This window comes from Cupressus sempervirens, chromosome 7 (genome assembly GCF_028749045.1).
Source record: "Cupressus sempervirens isolate cs-2001-9-10 chromosome 7, ASM2874904v1, whole genome shotgun sequence".
Taxonomy (NCBI): Eukaryota; Viridiplantae; Streptophyta; class Pinopsida; order Cupressales; family Cupressaceae; genus Cupressus; species Cupressus sempervirens.
Genome location: NC_143124.1, coordinates 71,123,980 through 71,148,655, shown reverse-complemented (window position 1 = coordinate 71,148,655; position 24,676 = coordinate 71,123,980). Strand labels below are relative to the sequence as shown.

General features: G+C 34.4%; 1 protein-coding gene across 1 annotated transcript; it reads left to right on the top strand.

Moving 5' to 3' along the window:
- Positions 1 to 19,266: 19,266 nt before the first annotated feature.
- Positions 19,267 to 22,334, top strand: LOC149545541 (ubiquitin-conjugating enzyme E2 7-like). Its single transcript, XM_089793793.1, has 4 exons — positions 19,267 to 19,277; positions 19,422 to 19,519; positions 20,887 to 20,987; positions 22,248 to 22,334. Exons 1-4 carry the CDS (start codon positions 19,267 to 19,269, stop codon positions 22,332 to 22,334), a joined length of 297 nt encoding a protein of 98 aa, XP_089649919.1.
- The last annotated feature ends 2,342 nt before the right edge of the window (positions 22,335 to 24,676 follow it).

The following is a 24,676-nucleotide window of genomic DNA, read 5'->3' as shown; positions in this document are numbered from 1 at the left end:
AAAGTACTTCATTCAAAGAAAGTTTTACTAGGTCTAAAATGTGTCAATATTTATTTATGTGAAAGTTGTGTATATGGAAAACAAAAGAGAGTGAGTTTTGTGAAGACTAGGAAGGAAAACAAAAGTGAAAAATTAGATCTTGTGCATACAAATGTATGGGGACCAGTTTAGGTATCTTCCCTTGGTGGCTCTAATTATTATGTTACATTTATTGATGATGCAACTAGAAAAGTATGGGTTTATTTTCTTAGACATAAATCTGATGTATTTCAAATTTTTAAGAAATGGAAATGCTTGGTTGAAAATGAGACTGTAAATAAATTAAAATGTCTCAGATCTGATAATGGTGGTGAGTATTGCAGTCATGAATTTGAAGATTATTTCTTTGCTAATGTTATTCATAGATAGAAAACTGTTCTAAGGACTCCATAGGAAAATGGAGTGGCTGAATGCATGAACATGACTATAATGGAGCGTACAAGAAGCATGAGGTTACATGCAGGGTTTCCCTTAAATATGTGGGTAGAGGCTATCAATATTGTTGTATATTTGATTAATAGAGGTCCCTCTACTCCTTTGGGCTATGGTATTCTAGAGGAAGCATGGACTAGTAAGAAGGTGAGTTATTCTTTCCTCAAAACCTTAAGTTGTGAAGAATTTTCTCATATAGATTCTGAAAATAGAACCAAGCTAGAAGCTAAGTCAAAGAAATGTGTATTTTTTGGATATGGCATTAATGAATTTGGTTATAGGCTTTGGGATATTGAAAATCATAAAATTGTAAGAAGTAGGGATGTCATATTCAATGAGAAAGTGTTGTACAAAGATCTGTTGCAGTAACATGAGAAGAAAGAAGATGATTATGTAGTGATGGATGATACTCGAAAAGATGATGTTCCATCAATTCCTCATGATATGCAACAACTGCAACAACAAATACCACACACCCTAGTGAATGTTAGATGGTCAAAAAAGCTAAGTAGATCTCCAGAAAGATTTTCTCCTTCCTTGTATTCTATTTTACTTACTGATGCTAGTGAACGTAAATGTTATGATGAATCTATGTAGGTGGATACAAAGATTCAGTGGGAGTCTGCAATGAAAGAAGAAATGGACTCTTTGCTAAAAAAAAAAGACATGGGATTTATGCAAGTTGCCTATAGGTAAAAAGGCTTTACAGAATAAATGGGTTTATAGGTTAAAAGAAGAGGATGGAGGTAAGAAATGATTTAAAGCCAGGTTAGTGGTAAAAGGATTTGCACAAAAAAAGGGCATTGATTTTGATGAGATATTTTCTCCTATTTTTAAAATGACTTCTATTCACACTGTTTTAAGTATTGTAGCTACTAAAGATTTGCATTTAGAGCAACTTGATATTAAAACAACCTTCCTTCATGGTGATTTGGATGAAGATATATATATGACACAACCATGGGGATTTGAGGTCAAAGGTAAGGAGAACTTAGTGTGCAAATTGAAGAAAAGTTTATATGGCTTGAAGCAAGTACCTCGGCAATGGTATCTAAAATTTGATAGGTTTATGCATGACCATGGATATAGTTGGTGTCATTCAGATCATTTTGTTTATTTTAAGAGGTTGGATGATGATAGCTACATTATTTTGTGTTTATATATTGATGATATGCTTGTAGCTGGGTCTAACATGTATCACATTAAGGGGTTAAAATGCTAGTTAGCACATGTATTTTCTATGAAGGATTTGGGGGCAGAAAAAAAAATCCTTGGTATGAATATTTGCGGAGATAGAATGAACCAAACATTGACATTATCTCAGATTGATTATATTGAGAAGTTGTTGCAACGTTTCTCTATGGAGAATGCTAAAGCTGTTAGCACACCTTTACCTGGTCATTTGAAGTTGACTAAGGAGATGTGTCCCAAGACACAAGAATACGAGGATAAGATGTCTAAGGTACCTTATGCTTCAACTATAGGAAGCTTGATGTATGCTATGTTATGTATAAGGCCAGATATTTCACATGCAGTGGGAGTCGTTAGCAAGTATATGAGTCATCCAAGAATTGAGCATTGGAATATAGTTAAATGGATTCTTAGATATTTGAAAGAAATATCCAGTAAGTGTTTAAACTTTGGAAGCTCTACTACTACTTTACAAGGTTATGTTGACTCATATTTGGCAAGAGATATTGATACCAGGTGGAGTACTACAGGTTATGTATTCACCATTGGTGGGGTAGCCGTGAGCTAGGTTTCTAGGTTACAGAAGGTTAATGCTTTATCCACTACAAAGGTAGAGTATGTTGCTGCTATAGAGGTAGCCAAGGAGATGATATGGCTTTAGTTCCTCTTGGAAGAATTGGGAAACCCTCAGAAGGATAATTATTTGTTTACAGATAGTCAGAGTGCCATTCATCTTATAAAGAATTCAGCTATGCATTCAAAGACTAAGCACATAGAGTTGTGGTACCATTTTATTTGATTAATTTTAGACGATGGATAGTTAAATCTGGAGAAGATACATACATATAATAATCTGGCAGATATGTTTACCAAGGTAGTAACAAGGGAGAAGTTAAACTCCTCTTCAGCTTTGGTTGGTCTTCTAGACTGAACAAAATAAAAGAACAACAGAGCCTGGGTGGTTTGATATTCCAATGGGAGCTACATGTTTAGCAGTGCTATGATTAGTCTCCAAGTGGGAGGTTATTTTTGTGGAGCATGATTAGTCTCCAAGTGGGAGATTGTTGCGATGTGGAGCCTAATCAGACTCAAAGGTTTATTTGGCGTGGTTTTCCTCTATATTATTTCTATAGGGGTTTGGGGGTAGTGCCCCCAAGATGAGTTCAAGGGGTAGTGCCCCTACAAGGTCCTGGGGTAGTGCCCCAACTGAGCTCCTTGCTATAGTACAGGGTGGGGTCGAGGGGCAACACCCCCTAGGGGGTTTTTGGGGGTAGCACCCCCCAAGCCAAAAATGACCTTATATTGTAAAAGGCATTGACTACTATTTTTATATTATTCTAACCCTAATTTTTTAAGCAGCAAAAAAACTTGTATAAAAAGGCTTAGGATTAGGGATTTTCATAATGTGTGATGTAAAAATTGGTTCTTGCGATGGTATTGAGCTGTAAGGGATTACAGATTGTAATTAGGTTGTAATCATTGGATCATAATAATATTGGACTTGTTGTTGGTGGACGTAGCCCAAGGATTGGGTGAACCATGTTAAATCTTGGTGTCTTGTTTTCTCTTATGTGTGATCTATTATTTTTTGATATTGGTTATATTTGCATTTAACTATTATTTCTATCTGAGGTTAATCCTAACACTTCACTTATTGTATGTTTGGTTCTTTGTGTTCTATAGTCTAGGTATAGATTATAAGAAATTTTACTTTATTAGAATTTGTCTCTTTGCATCAGTTTTCTTTTTGAAGCATGTTAACTCTTTGCTTGATGTATGTTTTAGGGTTTTGATAACCTTAAAAGTTAGGTTGTTTCCCCTTCCCAATGGACAATGCATATCATCAATGATAGGTGATTTTTTTCTTATTTCTAAATTTTTATATAACATATGGTGTAAATTACATTTACATGGTTATGATCACACACATTAATTTTATGATCCTTCCAATGCAGGTACCGTTTGCTTGTTTGTATTTTGAATATGTACAAGGAGATAGTTGGGCACCCTCCAAAAGTAGTTGGGATAGATGCGATTGAGATGGCCCTTTGGGCATAGGTATGTTTTGTACGTAATTATCATGGATAAAGAATCACATCTTGCATTTTAAATTGCCATTGGTAGCTGCAAAGAAATCTCTATAGGAATTTATTAGTTTCCTACTTTTAGATTTCCCATGTGTAACTAAAATTATCAAATCTTTATCTGGGACAATGTTTGCCTCTTAATTATTTCTTAGAAATTTCACCTTCGCACAGTCTCTTAGGCCTATAGAATAAAAATAACAATATCACCATTTAAAAAAGGTATTAAAGTGCCATAACAATATTTCCAGCTTAAAAAAGAGGTATATTTAGCTTTTGTTGAAAATTATTGAAAGACAACTTGTTAATTTTATTAGCATTATCATCTACGGTTTGATTATCATGGTGTTTCAACAATTAGGAGCTATAAATATTACTATTCTCAATATTATTTTAATTTTTGTATAAATGAATTGCACATGTATTAGAAGTGCATTTTTCATGATATATCATCTGAACATATTCCTATTTTTGCATTTAAAATGGTGTAGTCTAAAAATGGCTGAAATAAAAACCTACATTATTTTGTGGTGCAATCGAAGTTGAGAAATATGACTTACGAAACTTGCATGTTAATTGCCCAATTATTTGTAGCTGAGTAATACTAAATAATTGTTTTTTTTTCAAAAAACTTACAAAAATCTCAAAAAATTGTAGCAAAAACTTGCCACTGGTAAAAAATGTCATTTTGCATTGTTTTAAGTTTTTCGGCTTTGGTTTCTTTTTCCCCTTTTATATCTTATGTGTAAGGATCTAGACAGGTCTAGAGTGCTTAGAAGGGCATTAGAATTCCATATTTCAAGCATAGTGTGGGGTGAGGGAATATGTAATGGTGGATTCATTGTGGGTGGAAGTAAAGAGATCTTAGTAGTAAAAGGAACCAGTCACTGCAACTCATGGTGGTAGGATCCCTAATAGACAAATGATTTTTTGATTGCTTTTTTTACAATGGATATGTGCTGCTTTAATTTGATGCTAGGCTTCCACATTTTTTGTGTTTCTTGTAGATCAAAACATATTTTAGTGGCCATAGAAAAGATTATTTTAATGCACACATGAATGTGCTTATGGCTACAATGATGATGAGAAAAATCTACTTTCACTAATAATTTACACAAGCTTTGACCATATAGGAAATGGGTGCCAGAAATATGTACATCATAGAGTTATTTAATATTTAGTTCTATACTATTTGCTTCTAGGGTTTTTATTTTTTGCCCTCTTGCTAGAGTTTATGACCTTGCTTTCAAATAGGGGCTGATAGGCATCAAGCAAGGAATGGTTGTCTACAAATATTATGGTCAGGTATGAGAGGATGCATAAATCTCTTCAATCTTCACCCTAATGGATTCCTTGCTGAAATGTTGTAGAATTTACAGAAGTGAGCAAGGAGGTGCAAAATAAGGTGAAAAACCTCCTTACAACATATGACTAGAAGAAAGTAAAGAAACATGGGATGGTCGAGGCAGATGTAGCCCCAAGTTTATGTTGTACAAAGTTAAAATGAGATCCAAGGGGGTTCCTCCTTCCATTGGTACATGATTCATCTCCAATTGATGATCAATGGAATGAAAAAAGATTTGCTACCATAACTATAGCAACTATTTCGGTTAGTATTGAATGTATTGTAAGTTGCTGTTATAATCTTGCCCGTACAACCAGCAAGGATTTGATTAGCTCGTGCTAAAAGTATTAGTATTTTTCCTATGTTTTTATCCAATCATTATTGCATATATTAGTGAGTAGGTTTTTATAGAGAAATGAATAATTTATTAGTTCACATTGTCATTGTAAATCAATTGGAATTACATTTCTACCCATGTTTCTTTTTGGTATACTTGTATTGTCAAGTATGTAAAATTCATATGCTAGCTAGAAAACTATCATAAAAATGCAATAGGAGCTATGAAGGGTTCTTACAATAGGAGTGAGAAAACAAATTTAAGATTCACTACCTCATTTCCTCCCCTATTAATAGATTCCATAGTAATGCATCAATTCATTTTTGATGTACACAAATATAGAGGGTTTGATTACATAATACTTTTAAGGTGCATTCAAAAAACCTACACACTTCAATTTACAAAATTACTTCAAAATTTTAATTTACCCTGTGGTAAGTAGACCATGGAATGGTGAATCAATATCACTTAACCCTAAAATCATGTTCTATGACTCCCCTTGACATATTGAGAACCAAGCCTATCAAGTCTTTCTAACTTTAAGCTATCAACTACATAGAGACTAGGCACATGATCAACTCATATCCGGCATTCAAAAAGGAAATTAATAAATAGTTTATCATCTATCTCACTGAATTAAACAATAGAGAAGATGTAACATATTTTTTGAATTCATTGCATGATTAATTCCTATTTGAGGGCTGCCCCAATCCAAATAACAAACAATTATGAACTAAAATCAATCTCCACCAACAAGCTATATTTCAAAATAATTGATCAAATGCACTGAAAAATATTTGTTGGTGGGAAGAAAATGATTGATGTGTTAACTCTAGGTGTTGTTGTGGTTGTTGTTGCTATTGTTGGTTTTGATGTTTTTTTTGCTATGCTGAAAATGCACATCACTTTTTGATTGTTGCAATGATTTCAATGTTCAACATGCAACCTTTCTCATCGATCATTATTTTGATTTTGTTTTTTTGCCTTGTAGATTTCCATTCTGAGTCCATGACTTTAGAATACTTGTTGGACATGTTCCATATTTCAACACCCGTTGAGAACTAGCCAGTTCGCTACATTATTGGTGAGTTGCTGACCACTCCACACACATTACATGTTGAGAATTTTGAATGCATTTACTCAATAAAATAAAACCTCCAATATAAATCGCAAGCAATTAGCAAGAATTGATAGTAACTAGATTGCAAAGATGACACCTTATTGTTGTTCCATACAGAGAAAGACATAGGTTTCTATGCACATGACATACGTATTTCCAAAACACAATACATTCAATTTGTTTTTCTTAAAGATTAAAATTTATGTTCTTCTCTTTAATTAACTTCATTTTACTTGTAAAAGGACATATAAAATTGTGTTTTCCACATGGAAAGTTTGCAAATCCAATGTAAGACACCTGCCTATATCGCTATCCTTGAAACATAAAGATGGCTTGATATATACTCAATTTCAAATGTGACTATAGGATCCTCTATTAAAGAGGGCACATATGGTAAAGACTACAATTTTTTTTTTTTAAATAACAATTATAAATTCAAATATATGAAACAACAAGACCTAACAAGAATCTTGATTCTACACACTAAAATTCATCCACTTGTTTCTTGGCATCAAGAAACACAACTTAAGAGCTACAACTTGCAAGATGATTTGGACAATGTGCACCATGTGAAAGTGCATTAGTCATATGAAAAAACTTCTCCCCTCTTGAAGGGTGTAATGTCCACTTTTTACTCGACATGTTAATAAATAAATAAATAGCAATGCTAGTCTATTATCTATTCTCCCCATAGGCTAAAACATTGAGTTAATAAAAAGGGTTGAATGTTTACTTAAATAAAATGATGAAAAATCTATAATTATTGCTAAGAATTTAATTATTTGTGGGAAATCATTAAACATTCATTAAATCATGACTTATTAATATTCCTCAGTAATACTTCATAGTGGGACATTAATTAAAGATAGACCCATATTTTATATTATATTGTCTAAGTCAAATCAGAGAATATAAGAGGTGATTGGATGTTTTTTCAGTTAAAGGATCTTCTTACATAAAAGGCAACAAATTGGGATTCACTCTATCCATCAATCTTTGTAAAGAATTTTATCTACAAGTATTGAATTTTTCTTTTCAGGATGAAACCCTTGAAAGGTTCATGCTTGGACACAACCCCATGCAAACCTCATGCTTTTTCATTTAGCTGTATAGTATAGAAGAGTTAGTAGAAAATATTAGGATTAGGTTTTAGTTTAAAATGGGGAGAAGTAAGTTTGAAAAGCTTCAAAAATTCAAGATATCCATAAAAAGTAAATTGCTGATGAAAAATCACTTATAGAAGAGTCAACAACAAATATTGGGATCAAGTTTTAGTTTAAAATGGGGAGAAGTAAATTTGAACAGCTTCAAAAATTTAAGATATCCATCAAAAATGTGATAAATCATCATAAATGTGATTTATTTCTCTACAACCTTTTTCTTTTTGACTAGATTTTGGTGTGTGTCTCCCAATTCTTAAAAAAGACTACTATTGTTATGAGCACGAAGAAATTATGAATGCCAAGTATGGATATATGAGAGCTGAGGCTGGAAAAGGCTAAAGCTGCAAAGAGGATTCTATCCAGAGTAAGCATTTGGATAATCTAGAATGTGATCTGGCAGCAAAGAGCCCCAAGAAATGGATGGGAAAGGATTGATCATGTCAATAATTCTTAGTTTCTCTTTCCAAATGATTGGATAGGGATGAGGCATGACCCACAATTTTATCCATTTTCTCCACTTGACTTAGGCAATCAATTTCCTCAGAGAAAAAAATGTTTCAACAACCACATAAAAAGCATTTTCTATAGTCGTGATTCATTTTAGTGCCATCAGACCATAGCATTTTCTTCCCCTACCTCAAACCCTCCATGCCTCTCTTTCTAATCCATGTTGCTGGTTTGTATTTGACTTGTTTGTTCAATTAACAAATCTGGAGGGATCAACTGTGGAACCTTCAACCATCATTGATACATCAATCATGCCAGTGATTAGGGGTAGTTTAGCAAAACCAACACTAAAGAATTTGGTCCAAGAAATTATTGGAGATCATGCAGATAACTTGGGGATAAATCATACTCTTTTTGGTAATGGTGTTGAATCTATGAGTGCAAAAATGAACCAAAAAAAATCTTTACATGTGGAAAGGATCTTTGACCTCTGACCTTGTGTACAAGCAAACATATATTTGCCTTGATGCTTGGACTTGCAATAACTACTAGAGGTGTTAACTAACAACTTTAGGAGTCTTCTAGTTGAGGGCCTTCTCATAATGTTAGACCCCTAAATTTTATTCAACATTTTTTTTTTAATATAAATGAATAGACAACATGCAATGAATGTATTAAAAAGTGTTCCAATTGAAGGTTCTAAAATATATGTACAAAAGACCTAGTATGAAACTATGATTTTGGAGTTGTTTGAAAATTAGGTGATGCAATCATGATATGTTGATATAGAGTATTATAATTATATATGCAAGAATGATTTTGAAAATGACTCAGTTGGATAAGTGTTTGTCTGTGAACTTCAATGATTGATAGAAAATGAAATGAAATTGGATGCAAGTTTTGTAAAGGGCGATGCCATTTTAGAATTGACTTAGAGGCACTATTTTGATGCTTTGACATGTAATTGGAAATGTTTTATGTGACAATTTGCGAGTTCTAGGGAAAGAAGACTTTATGCATATACTAAATTATGTTTCTCTTTTCACGGTTCTTACTAAAATTTTAACCTCATATTTTGTTTTTCAAGTGTGAATTTTATAGATATGAATGCATATATAATATAAGTTGTGACAAAAACACAATGCCTAAAAATAATCGAATTAGTAAGTTGTGCACACTAGATGTTAGTAGATGTGAAGAAGTGGTTGATTGGATCAATGCAGAAAATATATCTAAAAGTTTTGGCTATGACTATGGTCTCAAAGCAAGGCAGAGTGGGAATTTGTACAATGGCTCAGATATAGAACTTCCTTTTGCTCATGTTTCAAACCAAACTTCACATGTTTTCTCTGATTATGCACCATCCATTATCCTTCCTCTTGAGTATGTTTAATCAAGTGCCCAAATGTCAATAGTAACAAGTGTAAAAGATCTTGTTGTGTCAATAAGGCATACACTATCCTTTCCACATAGATTTAGTCCAAGGTTAGATGGGAGAAGTTGAAGACAAGTGCAAGCCTAGTGATTAGGGAAACACAAACTCAACTCAAGCTATTTATTCTAGTTTACCAAATCCAATTTTGCACTATGGAGTGCTTGCAAAAGTTTGTAGAGTCCGAAAAAACACTAGAATTAAATTTTTTATTTTCTTTCAATCAATTGTAGAACAAAAACAAAGCAACACATTTGAAATGATAATACTCTCCTTGGGAGGAAAGTGTTCTTCATCAAACCTACTAACTCATAGTTTTTTGAATTTCCCTTGTGCCACAAGCTTTGTCTAAATGTCAACAAACTTGGCTATCTAAGGGTATATAACAAAGAACCATTTTTTCCCTCATCTGCAACTTGCCTATCTAAGGGTACATACTAAGTAAGTATTTATCCCTTTTGAAATATCTATAAGGAAGTGGTATTGAATGTTTATGTGCTTGGAGTTATTATGGAACTTTCATTTTTATAGAGCTAGATGCAACTTTTATTGTGCCAGTATCTCGAAGATCCAACATTTGATTGATAATTTATGCTAATAATATGTGAAGCTGAATTTCCTCACAACTAGCTAAATGCAGAAGTTGCTACGTACTCTTCCTAGGTAGAAATTAATCCTTCTTCTACCCTTTTCTTGTTTAACTAGGATATCATACTTGACCTCAACCTGAAAGGAAATATGAAATGCTCTTTCTCACTGGTATCACTTGTCTGGTTGAAATCCACAATGCCATGTAGTATTAAATCTCCATCTTTAACATACCTAAATCCTTAATAAATTGTATCTTATAAGTTTGGATGAATTTACCATGGCTCAATAATGAATTAGTTTAATTGTTTACTTCAAATCAAGTATCATGTCTAGGGTTTACCATATATATGAGGAAACCTAGCAATTGCCTGCACACAAAAGGATCAACAAATTTAATTCAGAATCCACACAAATCTAGATTTAGAATCATTGAAGTAGCAAGGGGGCTTGTAATTAATCATTTGAAATTTATTTAGAATCACTACTGCTTGCTTCTCAACTTCTTCCTTCTCTTGTACATTGACACACTGCAAGATCCCAAAAATAGCATGTAAGGGGGATATTGTTTATGTTAAAATTGGATGTCAAATCCACCTTGCTGTTAACCTCATAATCATTTTTGACACTTGAGTGCCAATACACTTAACCACTTTGTATATTGGATCTGAGTACACCATGTATGCCGAGCCACAACACGAGCCAAGTCAGGAAAGACTTCAGGTGCCAAGTGATCTTCATGTGCCGAGTAGTCTTTAGGTGCCAAGTGAAGATCAGGTGCCGAGTGAAGTTCAAGTGCTGAATGACTTTAGGTAACGAGCAGAATCAAGTGCCAAGAAGATACAGGTGCCGAGTGATATTCAAGTTCCGAGTCACAAATGATGCCGAGCAATACAGAAATGCAACAGGTGTCGAGTAAGCCAAATTTTTATTAGTGCCGAGCATTTGGAATCAGCAAGTGCTGAGTAACATAGAATGTACTTATGAGTTTGTAACTTCATTGATTCATATGTAAACCATTTTCATGGCTGACATGTGATGAATCTCGAAGGATTAAATGATAAGATCAAATATTTTGTATTTCCTATGCAATCTACATGCAACCAATAAGAAAAACGGAGAAGGCATGCAACCAATGGAAGAAGTGCAAACAATGAGTAGGAAATAGAGATTGAATATGGATCGTAGATCCATACCTAACCCTAAATCCTTGAATGTCTTTATAAGGAAGATGAAATTTCATGGATCAAGATCAGAGATAGCAAATCAAGTGCCTGTATTCAGCAATCGAAGGATTGTAATCTATCAGGTTTATTATATCTAATATTCTCTAGCAATTAGAATAAAAATCCTAGGGTGATAGGTTATCTTAACAGTTATTTTGTAGATCCTTTAACTAGGTGATTAAATCCTTTAACAGGGTGACACTTCATGTAAAGTGTTTGTAAATCCTTTAACCAGGTCACTATTGATATAGTGTAGAACCTTTAAAAGGGCAGGCCTTTAATAGGGAAAACCATCAGAAGTGGTTAAAACCTTATTGCTGCAGTAAATTTTGTGGGTATCATCCCCACCCCAGTTTTACCTTCTTATTCCTGGAGGGTTTCTGGGTTACCAAAATCTCAAGTGTTATGTGATGATGCTTATGTGTTTCTCATAATTGTTTGATATGTTTATATGCATGCAATCTACTTTCAATTAAAATTTTTAATGGTAAAAATACAATACTTCTGATTCACCCCCCCCCCCCCCCCTTCTCAAAAGAATTCTTCCTATTTGAATATTCCAACAATTGGTATAAGAGCAATTGGTTCTCACAAAAAGAAGTCTAACAACTTGAAGAAAAAGATCTAAAGATGGAAGTCTTCAAACTTGGGAAGATTATTGACAATCAAGTGATTGATGTGCAACTGGCTCTACACAAAGTAGAAGAAGCAAGGGAAGAATTGAGAAAATCCTTGAAGAGAAGGAAGGATATAGCCATAGCTGAAAACGATATAAACTACAAGGAGATTGATACCACAAAACTGTGTGCCAATGGAGACACTAAAGATTTTGATGCAACAATAGCAAAACTGATGGAGAAAAACAAAGTTCAAGCAGAGGAGATAAGATCTCTCAAGATAGAACATGAAACACAGGCCATAATGTTATGTGAAATCACTAAACAAAAGAAAAGAGCAGTTGAGGATAGAGTCATGATGGAAAATGACAAAAGAAATCTTGCAAACAGACTTGAAGAAAAATGTACTGAATTAACAAGGATCTCAAACATGCAGATGGATACACTTGCCCAAATAATGAATCTTCATCATGAGCTCAATATGAAAGATATTGAGATCTCTACTTTGAAGATGCAGAATGAACAACTGCAGAATGAATTAAACAGAGAAAGAGAGGTAGCAGAGAATCTCAACAAGTCAAGTGAAGCCATCAAGTATTTTGAACAGTTGTTGAAATCCCCAAAATCTGCCCATGATACATCAGGACTTGGATACAACAACACTAAAGTTGGAGAATCATCAAAGAGTGTTGAGCAAAAAGATGACACAGGTAAGAATTCAAAACCCACTTGTCATTACTATAATAAGAAGGGGTATACTGCTAATGTTTGCAAGAGTAGGAGATTGAATCAGCCAAATACACCCAAGAGCAAGAGCTACTATCACAAATGCAACATGCAAGGACATATGACACAAGATTGAAATCCAGAATTACAAAGACACAAAAATTTGATGGACACTGTCATAATTGCAAGAAGTATGAACATAGAGCATTTGAATGTAGATCAAAGTCTATGTGGACATCAAATCAACCAACAAAATCAAAAGGAAGTGTAAGTCACTATCATTGGGATTACAACACCAGGTATAGCTGTCATTACTGTCAGGAATATTGACATATACCATAGAACTGCATAAGAACACATTTCAAAGGAAACTATAAAAGATGGTTGAATCAAACCACATGTTTCAGTTGTCTGAAAACTAGTCATATCAGCGAAAACTATCCTACAAGGTCAAAGGCACCCAAGACTGAAGAAAATAAGGGCAAAGAAAAGATTGATGTTGAAAAGATAAGGGGGCAAATGAATAAGACTTGGAAAAAGAAAGATGAATGCAACACATCAAGTGGAGGGATCACTTCACCCAATGGGTCAAGTAATCACACTTCATCAAACTAAGCATGAGAAGTATATGGGACTGATATACAAAGCTATATCACACATCAGTCCCAAGACAAAGAAGCAATGCAAAGTATAAAATTTGCATAAGACAAGGTGTCAAGACAAAATCTAAATGATGTTGCTGAGCTATCTGTGGATGTCGAGTTAAACTCCAACACATGTTGAGTTCCTAACAAGTGACCAAATTGATAACTGATGCCAAGTTGGTTAACTCCAATGGAAGCCGAGTAAAATGAAAAAGTAGTGCAAGTTGAGTTAGGTTAAAAAAATTTAGAAGTCTAGTTGGCAATTGAGCATTTAATGCAATGAAAATAGGGTATATTATCGCGATTCCAATCAATTTTCCTCATTACGATCAAGAAGCAAAGAAGAGAAAGAGAGCAAAGAAACTTCATAGCAGAGAATCCAACATTTCAAGCAGATTGCAACATCTCTCAATGTGTTTTCATCAATCTTGAGGTATTTTTCATTTGTGCTAAGTTACGTAGTTTCATATTTCGTAAAAAGGAAACCCTAGTTTACATAAATGGCATCAAGTTCCAAGAAAATCGAGGACAAAGAGTCATTTGAAGTTCAGTTAGTGTCCAATGAGGTCAAGCAACCTGATTTTCGTCCCATTCCTGAAGTTGCATACAAAAAAGACCCAGCCGAAGCTCTCTCCCAAATACCCCCAAAAGTTGTAATGGTTCAAGACGTGAGAAGATGCTACAATTGTAAGATAGGAGCCCTAGGAGATATGGAGATAAGGCAAGCCTATGGGAAATTGTGTGTAGATGGAGTCTTAAAAGATGAGTTCAAAATTGTTGAAAGAAAGGGTTTGACCCGAGTTTTGAGCTTTCCCACCATATTCAAAAAAAAATGGGTTAAACTTGTGTTAAGTAGAATTCATGGTGGAAGTTTGTGGTTGGAAGATATTCCCATCAAATTAACCAAAGAAATCATACATAGGGTAACTGGGTACCCTACCCTAGATCGGTTCAAAACCTTGAGAAATGAATCAAAGGAGGTTATTGAAAAGAACACTAGTGCTCAGTGGAATAAGACAGGAATGACAATTCACACCATTTAGGATCCTTTAGTTGAGTTTTCTATTAGAGTCATTGCCCATAAGTTATATCAATCCAGTAGACTCAACAGTGTGCCATTTATTGCAGTAGATGTAGGTTACAAATTGGTGAAAAAGGATCATACTTATGATCTTGCAGAACTGCAACTACAACAGATTATTGAAAACCTAGCTGCCATAAGAAGGACAAAGGGTGCTCAATAAAAATTTGGAGCAATTCTAATTTGTATATTCTTTTATGTTCAAAATGAGTTTCCCTCTTTCGACAAAGTTACATGGAAGAATGATAGAACTATCATTGCCCAAATCAATGAATATATAGAATAGATGGGAGAAAATTTTGATACCCTGATAACAAGTTATTTTGAAGATGTCAAGAAATGCATAAAGCAAAGGGTGAGAATACTAGTTTCTTTAGTAGAAAACCATGTTAATGATATATGCTTCTTGGTTGATATTGACTTCACATATATTCAAGCGGCAATTCCAAGAGTGAGATGGCTAAGGCCATTTGGATATGAAATCAATGTTGATGAGGCATCTATAGCAATAACTACATTATTGGTAGAAGAGACAGATAAAAATGCTCCACATTTTGGCACTTATGATGTGGTAAGATCAAAAATAAATATGGAATTAAAGACTGCTTCCACATTAAAGAAGAAAGACAAACTGTTAAAGAAGATTAAGAAGAAATTTGGTGAAGAAATTGAGGCTGAAGCAGAAGAAGAAGAAGAAGATAATGATGATGATGAAGATGAACAAGAACAAGGCCTAATGGATTTAACTCAAGGCCTGGGTGAAGACAAGGAGGCAGGTGTAGAAGACAAAGAAGCCAAGGAAGCACCAACTGAAGCTGAGTCAAAGAAAAGAAAGGTAACAAAACAGCCTCCAGCTCAACAAAAACCAAAGAAATCTACCATGCCATCACCTCAAAAGCCAACAACCCGAGCTACAACAAGGGCCTCCACTAAAAAGGCTAAAGAGGAAGCCACAAAGAAGAAACCAATCAAGGAAACACAGGAAGAGCCAAGGAAAAGAAGAAGATATGTGGCTCAACCTGATACTGATGAAGAAGATCAATCTGAAAAGGTAAGCCATTCTTTAGTTGATGTAATATGTAAAAAGATTGGAAATGGTGATTTAAGTAATATAAATAAAGTTGATTTCAATAAGTTTACTAAAGAAGAATAGAATAGGATAGAGGAAACAATTTATGGAATGATGGCATAGTTCAAGTACACTCCACTTGAACTAGATGGACAATTGCCAAAAGAACTATCTAAAATTGTAGAAGATAGATGACATTTTTGTTTGAAAATGGAGAAGGAGATGAGGGAATCAACCCTAGCAAGCGTATTGCCTGATTTGACTAAGGAACAAATAAAGAAAGCAGTCAAAAGGCATAATACTAGGTTTACACCTAAGTACAGGGCATTCTTTATTCTCCAAAACAAGATGGAAGAAATTGTTTAGAGAACAATGAAATCATGGAAAAACTTGTATAAAAAGATTGAAGATTTTCTTGAAGAAGAATACAAGGAAGAAGCAGCTGCTCGACCAGAAGAAAGAATAGAAAGGAGAGAAGAGAAGACAATAGTAGAAAAGAAAGAAGAAGAAAAGAAAGAAGAAGAAAAGAAAGAAGAAGAAGAGAAGGAAGAAGAAAAGAAAGATGGAGAGGAGGTAGAAACACAAAAACAAGATGTAATGACAATAGATGAGCAAGAGTAGCAACCAAACCAGAGTGTGCAAGACACACAATTGCCACCCTCTAGCCCTCCTCATGTACCCATCACACCTGCAGAAACTATAACTATTATTGATGATCCTGACACTTCGGGTTAGAACATCAATCCATTAACTATAGAAGATCTCAAAAGAATCCTTGACCAATCTAAACAAAAAGCAATATTATGTGTAGATCTAGTATTGGTCAATATGGATGAACTGCAAAAACTAGTAGAAAGCATAGTTAGAGATAAGGTAAATCCACAAGAACCACCTTCCATCATCTCTACAGCTACTAGTGGTCAACCTCAAATGTCCACAGTTATTTCAACAGGCACAATTGACACATCAATACAGAAGCCGAGTGCAGCTATAGAAAAAGGAACAGAACAAACAGGACAGACTATTACATCTGATCCTACAGCACAAACACAAAGTGCACTTCCTAAGATTACTATAATTGATCAAGGAAGTAGACAGCAGGAGGAGAAAATAGAGGAAACCCCTAAAGAGCAGGAGGCAATACAAACACTGATAAATTTTCCTACCTCGGGAACTCCTTCACAACAGCCATTGCAAATATCTATACCAGGATCTAGTACTACAAAAGTTGCATGGGTACTTCACTATGGAGACCCTGAATTAGATGAGGAGATAGTCATACCAAGCTATGACTCAAAAACAATAACCATTGATCAAATCAATGAGTTGTAGGAAGCGCTGAATAGGAGAAAGAGACAAGAGATACTCAGGAAGGAGTATAAACAAAAGCAAACACTACATGAGATTAAGGACATCTTTATGGATGCCTTCAGTTTGCAATCACTAGATGAGTCAAAGAATATCACAAAGCAATTATTAGATATTGTTGACTAGGTGACAAATGAAGACCAAGAAACAAATGCAAAACTTATGGAATAGTCTAAAAGAAAATTTCAGGGAAAAGTAAATGAGCAAATATCAAGTCAAATTGCACTTTCCCAGGTTGAATTGGAAAAATTAATAGAAAAATTCAAAAAGGTACTTGAGAATATATTCTCATTGTACAAAAAGTTGTGTGACTTTTCATACTTCACACAAGAGACAAACCAAAAGATACTGAGCTTGGAGAGAAATTTAAACATTTCAAGCATACAACTACTAAATGATCCAGCTCAAAGTGAGAAGCTTTTTGCTCAATCACTTCACACTTAGAAAGAAATAGTTGTATTAATAGCAGATGAGGCCAATATCAAGGCAAAACTGATACAGCTACAGTCCTCCATTACCCCACATTTGGAATTACTCCATAAGGAACAAGTCTATGAAGAAACTGTTCTCAAGAAAGATCCTAATCTTTCTACATCAGATGGACTTATTCATCTTGCTGCAGAGACTGCCATTCATCACAAGTCACTAGAAATTGCTTTGAACAATTGGGATGCAGCTCTCAGGATGATTATGGAGGTAAACATCACATTTTTGGTGAAATATGGTCTCAACCCTTAAAACCCTTTGACATAAGTGTCAAAAAGGGGGAGATAAGAATAAAAGGGGGAGTTACAATAATTTTGAATTTTGAATATCTTATTAACTAAGGGGGAGATAGTATAAGATGCATAAGGCACAACCAACTCAGGGGGAGTTACAATAATTTTGAGGTATATATTGTAAGTTATAAATTTTGATCAAAGTTTTCTTTAAACTCTGTATATACCAAACAGATTAGTGAATGTACTCATAAGGTCAGATAAGTGTTTTTGTCACTCATGTCAAAGGGGGAGATTGTTAACCTCATAATGGTTTTTGACACTTGAGTGCCAATACACTTAACCGCTTTGTATATTGGAGCCGAGTACACCATGTATGCCAAGCCACAACATGAGCCGAGTCAGGAAAGACTTTAGGTGCCGAGTGATCTTCATGTGCCGAGTAGTCTTCAGGTGCCGAGTGAAGATCAGGTGTCGAGTGAAGTTCAAGTGCTGAATGAATTTAGGTGCTGAGCAGAATCAAGTGCCGAGTAGATACAGGTGCCGAGTGATATTCAAGTGCCGAGTCACAAATGATGCCAAGCAATACAAAAATGCAACAGGTGTCGAGTAAGCTAGTTTGTTATTAGTGTCGAGCTTCTGGAATTAGCAAGTGCCGAGTAACACAGAATGTACATATGAGTTTGTAACTTCATTGATTCATATGTAAACCATTTTCATGGCTGACATGTGATGAATCTTGAAGGATTAAATGATAAGATCAAATATTTTGTATTTCCTATGCAATCTACATGCAACCAATAAGAAAAATGGAGAAGGCATGCAACTAATGAAAGAAGTGCAAACAATGAGCAGGAAATAGAGATTGAATATGGATCGTAGATCCATACCTAACCCTAAATCCTCGAATGCCTTTATAAGGAAGATGAAATTTCATTATAAGAAGGAGTGAGTGGATATACAAGGGTATTAAAAGGAAAACTATTTTAGAGAAAAGAGTATCAAATCATAGAGGATCAAGATCAGAGATAGCATATCAAGTGCTTGTATTCAGCAATCGAAGGATTGTAATCTATTAGGTTTATTATATCTAATATTCTCTAGCAATTAGAATAAAAATCCTATGGTGATAGGTTAGCTTAACAACTATTTTGTAGATCTTTTAACTAGGTGATTAAATCCTTTAACAGGGTGACACTTCATGTAAAGTGTTTGTAAATCCTTTAACCAGGTCACTATTGATATAGTGTAAAGCCTTTAAAAGGGCAAACCATCAGAAGTGGTTAAAACCTTATTGCTGCAGTAAATTTTGTGGGTATCATCCCCACCCCAATTTTACCTTCTTATTCCTAGAGGGTTTCTGGGTTACCAAAATCTCAAGAGTTATGTGATGATGCTTATGTGTTTCTCATAATTTTTTGATATGTTTATATGCATGCAATCTACTTTCAGTTAAAAGTTTTAATGGTAAAAATACAATACTTCTGATTCACCCCCCCTCTCAGAAGCATTCTTCCTATTTGAATATTCCAACACTTGCACCATCCTATGACCTTCTCACTATTTAATATAAGGATCAAGTTTTCCACTTAAAGGATTGAAACTAAAAGATTAGGTATATCACATAGATATTGAAAGATGGAGGTTAGGTATATCTCAGACATTATGTGTTGTTTAAAGTTTAAGAATGCTGCAAAAGTTGGTTTATTATTTACATGGTTGAGATGAATGTGAGAAGTTATAATCTATAACAATTGAACATGTTTAAGAATTGGTTTCTTTTGTGAGTGCAGTGAAGGTGGATATTTCAATGCAATTATGATTTTTCCCCCCAACTATCCAAATAACCCACCTTTTGTGAGATTCACATTAGAGATGTGGCACCCTAATAGTTAGATGGTGTTGAATTTTAGTGTTAGACATTTTTTGTGTAAGGATTTGGTAGAAATAAATTTCATAACCAACTTGTTGTAGACACCTAAAATTGTCCAAAACCCATTTCTTGACCAATTAGATAAATATTTATTATTTATTTAATTACCTTATCATTTAATTAAATAAATTTACATTTATTTAATTATATTCCCCTTTCCTTGATTTAAATAAACTAAGGTTTATTTAAATCTTAACCAATTCCCACTTGCATCTAATCCCTTTCACTTTAATTAAGTATGTCATTTACTTAATTAATTCCCTCCTAATCCCACTAGGAATTAAATATTGCATTTAATCCTATTTGAGCACATGGCTCCTACTTTTAACCCTCACCTAACCTCACTAGCCTAACTAACCCATCATGCTAAACCTACCCACTTTCCTAATCATGCTTTCTTTTCCTAATCATCCTAGCTAATCACCTCTTGATCCTAATTGTGTTCTCACACATGTGTGAGGAATCCTCACACATGTGTGAGAGATGTTCACACTTTCCTCATCCCTCATATCTTGCATGCCTCTTGCACACTTGTCCTCTTGCATGAGAATCAAGTTGTCTCACACATGTGTGAGAAGCCATGCTTCTCACACCTCATTGATCACATCACTTTCAAGTTGTCTCACACATGTGTGAGAAGCCATGCTTCTCACACCTCATTGATCATGTCACTTTCAAAGGTGTCTCACACATGTGTGAGGAAAAATGATCTTACACACCTCTTACACTTGTCATTGACATGTCACCATCAAAGGTTGCTCACACATGTATGAGCATATTGCCCCCTTTGAATGGTCAAAACTCTAATCCATGTGGAGTCTACTTATCCTCCACCTCATTGACACCTCATCTATCCTGAGAGATCTTAGCCCTCCATCTTGCATTCGATCTTAGCCATCCATTGCATCCATTTTCCTATAAAAGGAGAGCCCTCTCCTCATTTTAAAAGGAGACACTATCTACCTTATTGTTATGTTGCTGGAGTTGTGAGCAACCACATCCCACAACAATGTGAAATTATCTACACTTGATGGTTTCATGAGGTTTGCATAATGCTATTTTGTTGTTCATTTACATGTCTTCTTTCATATTTTGAGGTTTTGCATGATAATGTAGGAATGTGCATTAGTTGCTTAGTGTTATTTCCTTAGTTACATTTTTATGCAACACACCTGTAAAGTAATGGTGATATAATTTTAGTCTTGTTTTCCTACTATTAGTTGTGAGTGTCAGTGTGATGTTACATCAGAACACCGAAGTCATGATTGTATGAGAATGTCCACAAATGGTATTGTCTTTCCTAACATATTGTCTTATACTTGCAGTATATCTAGATGGACAAGTTTTCATATCAATCCTTCATGCACCAGGAGATGATCCAAAAGGCTATGAGTTGGCGAGTGAATGGTGGTCACCTATACATGTGGTACATCTTCCTAATCAAATTATATTAGCTAGCTTGAACTTCAGTATATGTAAAGCCTTAAAGGAGTAATTCAATAACTATTTCTTGTAGTCGGAGTCTCATAAATGGATCACAATTACAGGCAGAAACAATCCTTTTGAGAATTATATCAATGTTACTTCGTCCAAATGACGAATAACCAACAAATATTGATGCATTGGTAAGATCAAACTTTCTATCTTATTTAAAATCCTAAGGAATTGCCATGTGAGAAGTCTCTATTAGAGTAATGACATTAGCTACAACTACTAGATGACATTATCGTATGAGTAGTCTGTATTAGAGTCACTCTATGAAACTCCTAAAAAACCTTAGATCAGAGTGCCTAATCCTTCCAAATAGTAAGACATTTCCCTCAGGCCTTGTTTATATTTCAAATACTTTACACAATAATATTGAACTTTAATAGAGGCAACTTACCAATCTTTTGTCATGTTTATCTATCAACTTACTCTAACCATTAGGATGCCACATCTCTGATGTGAATCTCATAGAAGGTGGGTTGTTTGGATAGTTGGGGGGGAAATCATAATTGGATTGAAATATCCACCTTCACTGCACTCTCAAAAGAAACCAATTCTTAAACACGTTCAATTGTTATAGATTATAACTTCTCACTTTCATCTCAACCATGTAAATAATAAACCAACCTTTGCAACATTCTTAAACTTTAAACAATACATAATGTCTGAGATATACCTAACCTCTACCTTTCAATATCTGTGTACATTATACCTAATCTTTTACTTTCAATCCTTTAAGTAGACAACTTGATCCTTATATGTGTTTAATTTTGGTGTTAGATTTTTTTGTTTAAGGATTTGGTAGAAATAAATTTCATAACCAACCTATATAGTATTGGTGATATAATTTTAGTCTTTTTTTCCTACTATTAGTTGCGAGTGTTAATGTGATGCTACATCAGAATATTGATGTCATGATTGTATGGGGATGTCCACAAATGATATTGTCTTTCCTGGCTATTGTCTTTTACTTGCAATATATCTAGATGGGCAAGTTTTCATATCAATCCTTCATGCACCAGGAGATGATCCAAAAGGCTATGAGTTGGTGAGTGAACAATGGTCACCCGTACACATGGTACATCTTCCTGATCAAATTGTATTAGCTAGCTTGAACTTCAGTATATGTAAAGCTTTAAGGAATAATTTAGTAACTATTTCTTGTAGTCAAAGGCTTATAAATGGATCACAATTATAGGTAGAAACAATCCTTTTGAGCATTATATCAATGTTATCCAATCCAAATGATGAATACCCAACAAATATTGATGCAGTGGTAAGATGAAACTTTCTATCTTATTTAAAATCCTAAGAAATCACCATGTGAGTAGTCTCTATCAGTGTAATGACATTAGCTACAACTACAAGATGACATTACCCTGTGAGCAGTCTCTATCAGAGTCACTCTATGATAGTCCCAACAACCCTTAGATCAGAGTTCCTTGTCCTTCCAAACACTAAGACATTTCCCTTGAGCCTTGTCTATATTTCAAATACTTTACACAATAATATTGAACTTTAATAGAGGCAACTTACCAATCTTTTGTCATGTCTTTCTATCAACTTACTCTTGCAAATATTTTTTCTTAGCCCTATCCTAGGGCTTCTAAAACACTTCCAAGATCTTGTATACCTTGGAGATACTCCTCTTTCTTATCATTCTTGACCCTTGTTTTAAAAAAAATCATCTAACATGTGGACAAGCCCTTCTATAAAACCCTATTACTACTTTCCTCCCACTGTGATAGTTTCACAATCCCTTTATTGGTCCAATACATGTGAACTCCTTTGCATGGACATATGCAAGTTTCCAGACAGGTTGTTGAGTTAGACATTGAGTTTAATTCATATTATTTTTCATAACATAGTCCCAAGTAGAGATGGCTATACAACTGAAAAAATTCGCTTGATGTGACCATTTCTTAAATTTATTTTGGTAGTATTGTATCCCCTCTAACATCTCTTTGACCTTGGCTTATATTTGTAATATTACATCTCATGGATCTTGGCTCTTAGTATATCCTAAAGTCAAAAGAAAATGTTTTTAATTGATGTTTTTTATATTTTCCAACTGACATCTAGTATCAATCTATAAATGAGAGGCCACCAAAAAATATATTCACACAAATCTTGGTATAGTTTAGTTAGTAGTTATTTTTTTGACTTTTGATATAATATTATATTTTCTGGTTCAACTATGTTCTCCATATTTTCTCTATCCAATATTTACCTGATAATTGTGAAAGAAAAATGTAATTTATGGAGCTTTGTTATGGACTTCTTCAGTGAGGTTAAATGCATGCTCCCAATTCTTTGCTAAAAGATTAGATTTGTTAAGGATCCAAGATTCTCGTCCAAATTTTTTTCACCAAGAAATAACCTTTGGTGTCCCTTATGATCTCAACTGCTCCAGCTAGTTTCCAGTATTATCAAATTCATGCTTGACGGGTTGTGAGTCCTAGGAAGGCTCTCATAACATTGTTGTGAAAGTTGTTTCCTTTGGCAACCAAAGAATATACTATATTTCTTCCAAAGTGAAAGAATCTTTTTGCCCTATTCCTAGTTTAGATACCATCCATTTTTCTTTTATCTAAAAATTTTCCTTGGATATCACATTGTTGTAAATCCACCATCTATTCTAATTAGTTAGGGTAGTTTTCTAAGTTAGCCTACAATCTTAGAACTTGTGAACTTTGAGTAAGTATGTATACTTGAAAAGGTCATGGTAAACATGTATGGAAAATGTGAATTCCTCTCTCAAACAATCTTTGCCTCTTTTAGACTATAAACACATTTCATTAACCATTTCTTGCATTAAATGATTTGGGTGACCATTGAGTTAGGGTTTTTTTTTATAGTAAAGAATCTCCTACTAATCAATCTATTCTTAAATAAAAAATTCACCTTGTCAGTCTATGATACATTTTTGGGTCAGATTTGACCATATATCAAAGGATTACAAATTCAATATTCTCATCTTATTGGTGCTTAAAAAGACTTGACCATATCTTATATACTCAGTGTATAAGACAAGCACATATCATGTCATGCGTAATGCTTATTTCCTTGTGTAAATTTGGTTAATCATTAACTAGCATAACCATAGAATGTGATGCAGAGGTCTGATCTTCCCACTTAATTTGGTTCCAAGACAAGTCTGGTTTTAATAAAAACAAACACTTCCTCCCCTTCAACTTGGAGTATTCAAACTCATACCCCTACAGCTTCAATAGTCTCCTTCAATAGTTCACCAACTCATGTTGATTGTATTCCCCAAAACTCCCTATTGAGTTGCTTCCAAATAATTAAACCACTTGTGTCGATCCACATTATTACCTCCTAGTGTCCCTATCACACCTTATTTGACAAGGTTACTCCTCTATGGATTTATGGTATTGAACTTCTCCCATAAGGAGAGTCCTTGAGTCTTCACACAACTCCACCAACTCACAAACCCTCATCTAAGTTTTGGAGGCCTAATTGGAGCCCTTAAAGAAGGAAGTACCCTTAAAACTTGCAATACAATAAAAAGGACCATGGGGATATCTAGGGCTATTCACATTACCATCAATCCTTCAATTTTAGGCTTTGATTCGACGCCCATCCAAAGTTATGGAGGACTATTGC

Bases quoted from the DNA above. Each gene is read 5' to 3' on its own strand.
- LOC149545541 (XM_089793793.1), top strand. The intron at 19,520-20,886 runs GTTAGATGGTGT...TTATACTTGCAG, and splicing joins AGAGATGTGGCACCCTAATA to TATATCTAGATGGACAAGTT. The intron at 20,988-22,247 runs GTACATCTTCCT...TCACAATTATAG, and splicing joins GGTGGTCACCTATACATGTG to GTAGAAACAATCCTTTTGAG.